The following is a 12,390-nucleotide window of genomic DNA, read 5'->3' on the forward strand; positions in this document are numbered from 1 at the left end:
CCTCTCCTGCCCCGTCTATGTCCTCCCCTCCTGTCCTGCTCCTCCAGGCACATAGCGTGACAGATCTGTCACGTCGGCACCTGGTCGTACGCAAGTGTTAATGTCCCCACCTCAACTGAAAAAGCAGCGGGCCACTGACACCGTGCAGAAGTGTGCCTTGCCTGAATTCAAGTGTGTGCCCGAGATGTTCATGCAAGTTTTGTCTTTTCAAATGAAAGAATAAATAGGTTTAAAAAAAAAAAGAAGATGTACGAAGCTTTCTGATTTTTCCATTGAGGTGACAGGAAGATTTAGCCATGTTTAAATGTGCATGTTCCTCCTGTCAGCGTCTGCAAAGTGTGTGTGTGTGTGTGTGTGTGTGTGTGTGTGTGTGTGTGTGTGTGTGTGTGTGTGTGTGTGTGTGTGTGTGTGTGTGTGTGTGTGTGTGTGTGTGTGTGTGTGTGTGTGTGTGTTCTCCGTGTGCGGTAGGGATGCGCCGGGCAGGGTTTCCGTCCCCTGTCACTCAGAAACAACAAGCCAATCATTCCAGGGTCCTAAAATAAGCTGTGCCCCTCCCCCCCCTCCTCCTCCCATCCTCGCTCCCTCCCTTCACATGTGCTCCTCTCGTCAGCACCCCTCACCTTCAGAGTGACAGGAGACAACTGAAGGGGGGAGTGTGTGTGTGGGGGGGGGGGGGGGGGGGGGGTGACGGGTGACGGCACTGGAAACTTTGACTCCATTTAAATAAGTTAGAACCTGCAGGTTTCCTACAGAAATTGCTCCTACAAGTATGATGTAGGAATTTGAGAGCAGGTTGAGCAAAATAAATTCCATCATCAGCGTCTTAAAATGAATGATAACAGAGTATTTTATCTTTACGTGTTTTAATATTCATAGAGTATCATGTAGAGAGGCGGCTTTCTTTTGCTGTTTGTCTCAACAAAGCAACAAGCTGAACTCGGGTAAACATTCATTATGGTTCTTGTATTGTTTTCATTTTAAAGTTCGCCTCGTGTTCTGGTATATCGATGAGCCACTCGATCGAAACAATATGAGTCTGAACACAATATCGAGGAGATTTCCTGCGCTGCTGCTTTCTTACTATAAATAAAAACACTTAATTGTATCTCATCCACCTTGACTTCACAAGCACAGGCCAAACGATGGAACAATTGCATGTCTAAGTCATTGAAATGGTCAAAGTCTGAAAGAATAACATCAAAACATAGTTGATGCGAACATGTCACACTGTGTGCAGCCATGTTGAAAACTCGGAAGTCCTTGACGTTGTTTGAGTTGAAATTTGGAATTTTGACCTTCAGGGAAGAGTCACTTCCGCCGAACTCAGGAAACAACTGGTAAGAGAGAGGTAGAGAGAGAGAGTGTGTGTGTGTGTGTGTGTGTGTGTGTGTGTGTGTGTGTGTGTGTGTGTGAGAATTCTCAGGGATCTACATGAACTTTGGGACTGTGAGGTCACACACTCGCTGACAACTCAACCACCTGTTGCCACACACACACACACACACACACACACACACACACACACACACACACACACACACACACACACACACACACACACACACACACACACACACACACACACACACACTTCTGCCGCTACACAAGTAAAGATGCTGTGTTGTTTCTTTGTGTACTTTTTGTTTATCTGAAGGTATTTTGCAATTTTTTTATATGCAGAAAACAACCAGTCACAGATTGCCTTGTGACACTTATACGAGTATAGCTTTCTATCGAGCCGTGACATAGACATGAGCGCAAACACAAATCCGTTTTTCTCCAGATTTTGTATTGTGATTGTTTTCATTTAAAAAAAAAAAAAAAAAATGTGTAAAGTAATTCTCACTCACGCACACATACATTGAATTACATCATAAAACCATGTAAAATCAGTTAAATTAGTAACATACTGATTACATTCAAACATCATGACATGAATACATAAAGTTTATTTGGCTCAACAGCGTCACAGAACATTATCGTGTTCTTTGGCCAAAGGGCTTGCTTGATATAATGTGTTTGCAAAGAAAAGCGTTTTTCGGTCAAGTTCAGGGTCGGCTGTCACGATACCTGACCCAGTCTAAAGAGCAGAAGCAGGTGCAATGGGGTTTTTAAGTGCTCAGGGTCACATAGCCCTTTATATACACATCTCTCTTCCCACCCAGCCATCCGTCCCCCTCCCAGTATGTACAGAGTCATATACCGATACGTCTGTGTCACACAAGCAAAGACGTACTTCAACCTGACATCCAAACAGTTGCATGAAGTGAGCGTCCCGTCGAGCCAGATGCAGAATATATAGATCGGTTTGCCGTTTATCATTCTCCGCTTTAACTGCATCTGTCTGTAGCTGTCATCGGGCTCTTTCCAGTGCTCTCTTGGGTCCACGATGCTGTCAGGCTAATGCATGTCAGGCCCTGAATGTTTGACGTTTCAGCCCGACGGGTGAAAAAGCCCCGTCTGTGGTCGCCTCATTTCAATAGCACAATCCCAAAGAAATAACAGAAATTTTAACAAGGGTAAACATAGTGTTTTGTAGTTCCATCTAAAATAGGCAAAATCATGAAGCAACTTGAAATGTCGTGTATCAGAGTTACTGCTTCAGCGTCTCCTGCCAAGGCTTGAAGTGCTTGCTGACTGTCTGGGCCAGCCCAGTTTGAGCTCGATCCAAATTCAGCTCCAGTTCGGCCAGTGGGCTGCAAATTGTCTGGACTCCTTACTTGAAGCATTTGTTCTTGTGCCGGCCACTGCAGCTGTCTGTAGGAATAGTGCTCCTAGGCTGGGAAGAAGTATTTCCTTCAGGTAAAGTTTGGCGTGTTCACAGAAGCTATGGGCTGATCTTTCGCTCCCCGCTGGTTGTCCACAGTTCAGAATGACGCCCGTTCGGCACTTGGGAAAATCAATTCATAGAGCATTCTGAAGCTAAAGCAACTTCCGACCATTTCCAGGGCGTCATTTGGTTTTTGTGTCGAGACGAAGTCAAACTCAGCCCATGTGGGCTGTGACCTGCGAGGCCCCACCTCCTGCTTGGCTACCGGCCAGCCCCAAAGTTCGAGAGTCAAACAGAAAGCCCTGTTGTCCTCCGCTGAGCACACCTAGACTGTCCGTTAGAGTCCCACTGGGAGACGAGCCAAGGAAAGGACTCTGATGATTGGCGGTGGCAGCGGCGGCCATTTTATCGGGGCTGGCAGCGAGGCGGGGGGATGGCGGGAATGTGTAACCGTACAGACTGTAGGGTGGCGTGTGGAGCCGGAGGCCGGCGTAGCCCTGTGGGGTGTGGTTGGACAGATAGCCAAGTTGACTGGCGGGAAGAGGGAGGGAGCAGAATCCTTCGCTGTCGAACGCCGACGGACCTCTCGGAGGGGGAAACGGCTCGGGCGGGTTGCTGTAGCGGTGAAGGGGGTGAGTGGGCCGGCTACAGGCGTAGTCTGGTGGACTGAGGGGGCAAACCTGGAAAGGAGACGAGCAAGGGGACGTGGAGAGCAGGTGAGGTGACGCTCCAACTCCTCCGTGGGCTCCTGGGAGTCCTACAGAGTGAGAGCAAACAGAAGAGTGAAACTCTCTTTCTTTTGAAAGATTATCTTGGCGTCCTGCTGACCCCAGGGTGTGGAGCCTGAACGGCTTAGATGGAGGGACGTGTAGATGTAGTAAACATTTCAAATATTATCCACAATAGTGCCTGATAGTGACTGGACTTTACTGAGAGAACTGAATGCAGAGACTCAACTCCTTGCGAACAGGTCACTCCAAGGATGTGCAGCACAACATGAACAGAGTGACCTAAATACCACATGTCCAACAAAAATGTCAAAATGCTCCGAATGGTGTGCTTTTTTACTTTTGTTAATCATTTCTTTACTTCTCACAGATTCAGCGATGTAAACCATTTTCAGACAATGCATTTAAAAAAAACTTCATTCAGGGGTAGGAGGCCCCTCAAACCTTAGGCACCGTTTACAAGTGAGAGCAGAAAACTTCTTTTGTGTTTTGCGTGTCCACTTCCATGACAACGGTTCTCTGAGCTTTTTCAAAAAGTTCCACCTTGGGAGGCATTTTCAAAAAGTTCGAAGTGACTCAGACTCTCTCTCCTTGTAAACGTGGTAAAACTCAACTTTTCTCAAACACTGCTGCTGCGCATAGTTCTTCTGTACATGCACGAGGTGATAGACAATAACAACAATGTTTGCCTCCAGAGTGTCATAACTCCTAGTCTGTTTTCTCCTGGGACTTGGTAGTTTTATAGTTGAGAGATGATGCAGTTGGATGGCTATTCTGGGTGACTGTCTATGACGCGTACTCGTCATTGTTAATGCATTGTTCTTTGCATGTTTATGTGGTTTCATTACAAAAACAACCAACAATGCCAACTCGTAGCTGCTTGTTTTCAGCATCCTTTCCTGCCATTGCCGTGTAAACACAAAGCTTCTCTGAAATGAAAATGCAAAAAACGAAACATTTTCAATTGACACGTTGTGCCTTGGGGCCTTGTGCAGTCGACATATGCCTCAACATTACAGTTGAACATCTGGCTTATGGGGCATCATAAAGTCTGGAATTTGTTGTTGGCTTATGTCTCACTAACGTTCTTGTCAGTCTGGATATATTCACTGCAGTAATTTGTAAGTTAAAGCTGGACTGAGTGCTTGTCAGTGGCACCAACACATGACACAGAATTTGGAAACAACATAGGAAGATGTATTTTTGAACCATCACATCATTAAAGCAAACTAATGGCAGAGACCATGAACGTTCAAAAGCTAAATGGTACCTGGTTGTTCCAAATGGACCCAAAAGGTTCAAGAGGACAAATAGGTAATAGCACCGACCGTTGTTAATCATCATATTGTCACTGCTTAGGGAACACTGGTTAAATTTACCTTGCTTGGCCATGCCGGGGATGTCCTCAAACGTGAGCGTTCGCAGAGACGGCCGCCAGAATGCATAGGACTCTACCAAAGCCTCCAATCCCATCCTTTAAACACAGACAAATGCACACGTTAACACTGACAAATCATTATAGCTGAACCTCCACGTCCTGCACTCTCTGCAGTCACTAATGCAGCTGCAGCTCTCTCTCTCTCTCTCTCTCCCAGCATGCCTAGCACGGTTGTAGATTACGCCGAACCACCTGGCGGCCATCTTAGTCGCCTGTGGGGCCTCTCTTGCAGTCTCCATGGAGATCGCAGGTAATGAGGAGCATAAACGCCACATTGCGATTGGCTGCTGCCGGTCGGGCGCTCGGAGGTAATTGCTTTCACACGGCTTTTACGGGCGAATCAGGACGAAGGAGCAGGAAGCCGCAGCAAGGATTTATGAGGTGGGACTCCCCCACCCAACCCCCCTCAAAATGTAAGTCCCCCTCCTCCTCTAGGTGGGGCAGAGGTTTGCTGCGGCGGGGTAATGCGAGCACTCTGTTACCCCTCGTTAGCGTGAGGATAAAAGTCCTCCCCCCCGCGGGGTTGTAGCCACGGTGATAATTTAGACAAGCTGCATGGAGCGGTGCTGTGTGCTGCAAAGCAGCCTATCAGAGCAGAAGTTTATTTAGCAAACTGCTTAACTCTTCCTGTAATATTTAAGGGGAGGTTTTTTCAGCCTTCCTGAGTTTAACTTTTATAGGGTCAGCTGTCAGGGTCCCTGGGTTATCCAGTTTGCCAATCTCTACCTTCCTCTCTCTCGCTCAGATTTTCTGTCTCACACATTCCCTCGGTTTCTTGCTCTCTCTCTCTCTCTCTCTCTCTCTCTCTCTCTTTCTCTCTCTCTCTCTCTCGTCCTCTCTAATGATTTCTGTGAGGCCTCGGGGGAGTGGCTGTTTGGAGACTGTTGGAGTTTTACTGCAGTGTTGGTTTAATACTGTGTTTATATATGTTTAGAAATGTGTTTATACAGATTTTCTTCAGGACACTCTTGACTTTTATTATTTTTCTGTTGATGTTTATGTTCCCGAGGCTGACTGGAATGTAACGGTCCATTTACATGTGCAGGCAAAAATGTTCTTGTTTTTATTTTGTTTTGTTTTTTCTCCTTGAACATGTGCCTTTAACTATGCGATTGTGAGGAAGTAATTTGCCTTTAAACTTAGCGCATTTCGGTGAGAATGTATCACCAGCGTAACAAAATATTAATACCTGCCACGTCGCGTCATTTTCGGCCACTGCTGCGTTCCTGCCATTTAGGCCACAGTTAGTGGGAGGTTTGCAGCACATTTTTCCATTAGAGAAAAAAAATAAATAAATACATAGCTTTGCTCCCCGTAAAATCAGACTGAAATAGCGGTGACAAAAACCACAACCAAGCCAGCGAATAATGCAGCCATGCATCCCACAGTACTACTAATGCAGTAGATAATGTGAAAATCTCTGTGGTTAAACTGAACTCACCGGTTTCTGCCAGAGTCTCTGAAGCCTTTGGCAAATGGGTTTCTGTCAATTTTCAGCCTTGTAATCTGAAAAACAAAATAAGACTCTAATTATTCCCCCAAAATGTCATTATTACAAAGAGAGCTTATAGTAGAATGGATGATTTTTTTTATTTGTTTCCAGGCCAATTTAGTTTCTCTCTGTAATCTTTCAATCTGGCCTATAAATAAATAAATACCTTCATATACCCAGTTAGTTGTCAATTTTCTCGCTTGTGTGTGTGTTTTCTAGCACATGTATGTGTGTGTTTGTGTGGCTTTGTGTCTGTGTGGCTGTGACGGGGCTGCTCAGGCTGTGGGTGGTGTTTAGGGCCCGGCTCTATGACCCGCGTCCAAAGGCACTTTTATAGGCATCGCCACCATGTTCTGACTTCAGCCATCATGTGCTGCGGGCCAGCTAACCTCAGTTAACATCCCTCTTCAAAGCTCACAGTGACTGGACCAATGTGAAAACACAGGGGGGGGGGGGGGGGGGGGACAAAAACAGCAACACACTAACTCACAAACTATGCAAGAAAATATAAAAATAAATAAATAAATCATCTTAAATGACAAAAGCCATCATGAAGGGGGAATAAGACTATTCGTGAAGACTAAACTCAATAAGCTATTTAAGAAGAACAACAAAACAAACGCATGCATGTGCAATCACTTCAGAAAGGAATTTCTTCAAAAACACATTGTACATGTTGCAAACATTAAAACCTAACAAAGAATTTAAAATGTTGCACAAACTTTTAACAAACCTCATTATTTTACCACCACAAGCATGAGAAAAACTGTTTGATCGTTCTAGGTGTAGGTGTGCAGGGTGGAAATGTGGCTCTCCTGGCCACAGTGGTTATTTCACAAGCATTTAGTTCCTCTCGCTGCACTTGGATTTAAGAGAAAATGTGGTTTAGGCGGAGGCTCAGCCGTCCTACCTGTTGGTTCTGATATGCTGTGACGGTGGTGAACACGGTCTCCGGGAAGGAGAAGGTGTGTGTGCCGTCCCCAGCAGGAATGGCCCTCACTGGGGATAACTCCTCTCCACACTCCTTGCGGATCACGTGGACGCGCGGCTGGTACTTGTGCATGGAGTGCAGAATGATCTGAGCAGGGAGGTCAGAGTTATTCATCGAGGCTTGAACCGCATATTGATGATTATTGCCCATTTATAGGAACAACAGTGCAGCAAGATAATGCAGGTCCAGAAAACAAGTGCACATGTCATTTATCACATTAACGGTCAAATTTTGAAGTTTGCACCCAAAAAATAAAAAATAAAAAAGACATACCGGTACATGCTTTTTAGTTTGCATCATTTAGGAAAACAAATCTAATGCAGTCACTTACATTGTCTTGTGAATGTGACTTAAAAATATCAATATTGGCTGATGAGTTTAACGGAAACTGAAGTTTGATTAGAAAATGTGACATTATCATCGAATGAAGTAGTCATTATGAAATAGGAATGATGTTCTGTGTATCATGAGTACACCTTATCTAATGTTAAGAGTCATCTTTTTGACCCAAACCACATTTTTCAATAGATCAGCTCTGCTCAAATAACCTATTTTCTTACTTGAACACATAGTGTTGTTTCATTCCCACATTATTATTAGAAGACTGTGACTTAGACTTGTTTTATTTAACCTCAATTACAAAAACAAGTCATATTTGTGGTTCAGTTTTCTGAACAACTCAAACGATAATGACGTTGACCATAGAGATTGACGATATAAAGATATTTCCAGACATTAAGTGAAATTTACGTACATGTCCCTGGTCATCCAGCTCGTTGTTGGTCAGCTTTAGTTTGTCGAAGCTGACCACCTGACGCATCCACGTCTCTCCTGACGCAGGGGAGTCCGGGTGGATGTAAACTCTGGGCGGCACAGGGGAGTCCGCATTCCCAGCCACCATCCACTTTGAGCTGTGGTACACGTACCTTCACAGTTCACACACAGGCATGAGATGAGTGAGCATATTGCGCGCTTTAATATGTTATAAATGTATTTGTAGGTTTGCGTCATTACGCACGCTGCAAGGTTAGACATAGTCTGCAACATTACGCACGGCTTCAAGGGAAAATTGAAAGCGACAGTGAAAACAATAATAATGATAAAATAAAACTTGGCCAATCAGAAGAAACGTGAATATTTCTCACATAACTTGAATCAATATGCTTTTTAATTTATAACTGGAAATCGATGTTGACGTCATAGGTTTATAGCGAATAAAACATTTCGCGTTAAATTCATTATAAATACATGATTGTACGTGGCCAGCGATTGGTTTGGTTTCTGATCTTTATTAAATTTTATAAAAAAAAAAAAGTAATATTCAAACTAATTACTTTCTTCTCTGGTTGAAGTTGGACACTCGTGCTCATTCGTCACCTGCTGTTAAGCGTTTGGAAGAAATAAACCCCTGCAGACTCTGTCACCCTTTGCACATGAGCGCAAATTATAGAACTGTGGATGGAAATCCTCTGTGCTCCTCTGTGCTGCCCGGGCCATCGCGTCAGGCTGATCGGGACGTCACTCATCACTCCCCCGTGCCTCTGAACGTGTGTTTGCATATAAACGGTTCTCGAGACTTTAAAATGACAGGCCGTGATTGTGTGCGTTCTGCAGCATGCGAAGACTTGGCTGCACCGACTCCGTTGTAATAATAAACACGCTGTTTTCTTCTGCATCCTAACGACGTTTGTTTGGTTTGACCTTCCAGGGTGGAGAGGTCAGCCGTCCAAAAGGCCTGCTGCAAAAGGGACGGCAAAACCGCCGTGACAAAACACCGATGCCAAGCGCCATTTGTGGAGAAAGAAATTGAGTTGTACGATTGGAAACGTCTTGGATCGCCCCGGGGGCAGAGTATGTGGAGTCAGAATTAAGATTTAAGGTCTAAAATTACAGCTCTGATCCCATTATAGAAGAGATTCGTGTCAGGTTACATACAAGCGAACTCGAGCTCTAGTTACAGCACAAATTTTTATTTTGATATCCGCATGCTTATTATTACGATTATTGTTTTATAACTAATCGTTCCCACGTATTTTGCGCCACAGTGCGTGCGCACTTTACGCATCCATACCTGTATCGCTTGTTGTCCACGGGGATTATATCCATGGCGATGTAATACTGCTGATGTGGGTCCAGGCCCGTGATCTTCACACGCATAGCAGGGAACATCCGCCTGACAGGAAGACCAAATAAATCTTTTGCACCAGAGATTTCAGCTGAACACACTGCATTGCCACTCCATCGCTTTTAACAACATGTTTTACACGATTATGCGTTTAGGTTAAAAATAATAATAATAAAAGAATAAATCTTAGACTATAAATAATTAAATAAGCTTTAAATCTATTAAATGTTATATTGGCTATTAATGATTGTTTATTTTGTATTATTCCCAAAACAATATTTAATTAGTTTACCGCTTAAGAATTTTTTTTAAATTTTTATTTCTTTGCCATCAAACGTCTGACACATATTTTCATATCTTCTCACCTTCCGGCCTTGGTGATGATCATTTCCGTGCCAATCTCGTGGAAGCGCTTCCACAGATCTGATCCCTGCAGGTCCACCCGGGTGTCCTCTCCGGGGCCGGTGCCGGTTACCGAGGCCGTGCACAGCGCTGCGGGCTGCGGGCTCTCCAGCAGCGCGTCCTCGCTCTCCGCTGCACCGGGAAGAGACACCGTGACGAATCAGTCCAAGCGAAGCATTATTGCTTGCTCACAATATGTTGCATTTCTATTTCCCTTTCTCGCATACGTTGTTATTTCACACATCAAATAGTAGTTTGGATGTTAAGTAGGTGATGGCCATTATTCACAGCCTTCGATGGGGTGTAAAGCATCTCTTGATTAAAAAATGACTTATTATCAAGCAAAACAGAATAAATGTGTAACCCTGCAAATAAGAAAACCTGCAGTGCACACAAATAGTTAAGTAGGATTAACAGTCTTGGATGCATTGAATAAATTCTAACTTAGCAGTGACTTCCCGGAACTGTCAAAAAATACTGAAGTTATTTGTGGTTTTAAATATTAAAGTAGCTCCACATAAATTACTATACCGTTACACGATATAGTGTAGAAAAAGTACATTGTTGTTGCACTGCAGTTTGTGTCCCATGGGGATATGAGTAATGATTTTTAGTGCAGTGAGGGCAAGTTTATTTTAATATTCAGGACATGTTTAGAGGGCACCGTAATAACGGTGTTTATGTGTCTGTTGTCATTTGCGCTGTTCGACGCGGGCCTCCCCCAAGTAGTGGAAATTTATGGACATTAAACGCGGGACTAACAAGCCAAACTAACACAGAGACACCTCCCGGGCCAAACGCATTTGAAAGTTTGCAGCAGATTTAAATCCTAATTTGTCAGGGCCAGTGAGTTTATGCTTTCTGCAGACCTCTCAGCCTCCTTTTTCCGTGGCACTTTCCCTGCATTTATACGCTGCTAATTGGTGTGTTTATGATTGCAACACAACTCATAAAGCCTCTCACGTTAGTCACACTCGCCCCACAGACCGGGGCATTGATATGATATCACAGTCCCAATGTGCAGCTCTGGAGAAAAAGCTCGCATTGGTCGTTTTTTGTTTGTTTGTTTTGCAATCCCTAATCGTTTGTGTGTTTTGCTGAATTTTCCACGCTGAAAAATACAAAGAGTAAGATGGAAAAAAAAGAAAAGAAAAGAAAAAACAAGCTTAAATTTCTTAGCCTCAAACTAGCTTGTCTTTTAATATAACAAATATGCACGGTCTGACTGAATAGTGTGCCAGTGAAAACATTATAATACAAATTAGTTGCAGTACTGGAGGATTGAGCCTATTCTAATGTAATATAATGCAGCATGATTTAAGATTAGTGTATTAGTGTGTACCAGCCTCATAATTATGTGGTCATGTCAAGGACCAATTAAAATGCATGCGAATTATACATTAGAAATGTAATTACTACGACAAGTATAATGATCTTTCTGTAGTGTCTCGTTTTTATTATATTCGCGTTCTACTTACGGGATCCGTCACTGGCACACTCCGCCTCGCTGCCCCGGTCGCTGGTGCACGCTCTGTCGGCCCGCGATCCAGGGCTCCCGGTTAAATCAGAAACATCAGTTCCGTCCTCATACCCGGGAGACATTGCATCTCCCCCGCTTGTCCGGCGTCGTTTTTCAGCCCCGATCAACGCTTCCACGGAGAATGCATGCGCCTTTACGCTCAGGGCGCACGGAGACCTCCGCTTCTCTGCCATGGCTCTCGGTCTCTGCACCGGGCAGCCAGCTGAAGGAGAACGCGTCACTGACTTGCAGGCAGCAAGTACAGTTCACAAAGTCTTGGCAGTCGAGAGAAGAAAAATTAAAGGAGGAGGGGAATCCACGATGGGTCGGACAGGCGCTCCGTCCCGGAGCCAGACAGCAGAAGAGACGGTGGGACCGGGGGCGCGCTGCAACAGTGTCTCCGTTATCCGCAGGACTTTTGGAGAGTGTCAACAACCGAGCTTAGAGGAGAGCAGGAGAGAGGGCGCTGTCAATCAGAGCCCAGCGCAGCCAATCACGAGTGATCACGGCCCCCCGGAACTTTTCCCCTCGGTCCCGCCCGCTGTGGGGGCCGCTCGTGCCGCCTTATGTGGTAAAAGTGGAGCTGGTGAATGAATCATGTCTTCAGGAGAAGGAGCGCGAGGAGCGTCTCTCTGGGGGCATTGCGCGCATTTTCACACACCGGCCTGAGATGCTTTGCATATCTGGCCATTAGTACCTCCTGCACGGTGGTCACTTGTGCGCCTCCATCGCGGAAATGAGCGTTTCTTACACTCGCAACTTGTAGGTTGGTGATGCTCGTTTATCTGACAGGCAGTGTCGGCGGATAACATAAAATAAACCAGGTAGCAAATGGGAAGAATACCTGAATATTCATTGGATTTATGTACCATGTTCTTTAGAAAAAAAAAGAAAAATCCATTTAAACATCTGATCTGGTTTCCAG

The 12,390-nt window shown here is 44.7% G+C and overlaps 1 protein-coding gene across 1 annotated transcript; it reads right to left on the bottom strand.

The window, feature by feature from the left end:
• Positions 1 to 1,646: 1,646 nt before the first annotated feature.
• Positions 1,647 to 11,892, bottom strand: tbx18 (T-box transcription factor 18). The gene is made up of 8 exons (XM_080490186.1): positions 11,425 to 11,892; positions 9,910 to 10,078; positions 9,491 to 9,592; positions 8,174 to 8,345; positions 7,339 to 7,506; positions 6,378 to 6,442; positions 4,878 to 4,972; positions 1,647 to 3,527 (listed from the first exon to the last, which is right to left on the bottom strand). Exons 1-8 carry the CDS (start codon positions 11,657 to 11,659, stop codon positions 2,986 to 2,988), a joined length of 1,548 nt encoding a protein of 515 aa, XP_080346312.1. The 5' UTR covers positions 11,660 to 11,892; the 3' UTR covers positions 1,647 to 2,985.
• Between the last annotated feature and the right edge of the window lie 498 nt (positions 11,893 to 12,390).

This window comes from Lipophrys pholis (assembly GCF_963383615.2).
Source record: "Lipophrys pholis genome assembly, chromosome: 21".
In the NCBI taxonomy this organism is placed as follows: Eukaryota; Metazoa; Chordata; class Actinopteri; order Blenniiformes; family Blenniidae; genus Lipophrys; species Lipophrys pholis.

What these genes read in the sequence shown, in the direction of transcription:
- tbx18 (XM_080490186.1), bottom strand. Translation starts at nt 11,659, where the DNA reads ATGGCAGAGAAGCGGAGGTCTCCGTGCGCCCTGAGCGTAAAGGCGCAT. An exon ending in ATCATCACCAAGGCCGGAAG is followed by an intron (nt 9,593 to 9,909) that starts GTGAGAAGATAT and finishes TCTTCCTGTCAG; the next exon opens with GCGGATGTTCCCTGCTATGC. An exon ending in CAGCATATCAGAACCAACAG is followed by an intron (nt 6,443 to 7,338) that starts GTAGGACGGCTG and finishes TTTGTTTTTCAG; the next exon opens with ATTACAAGGCTGAAAATTGA.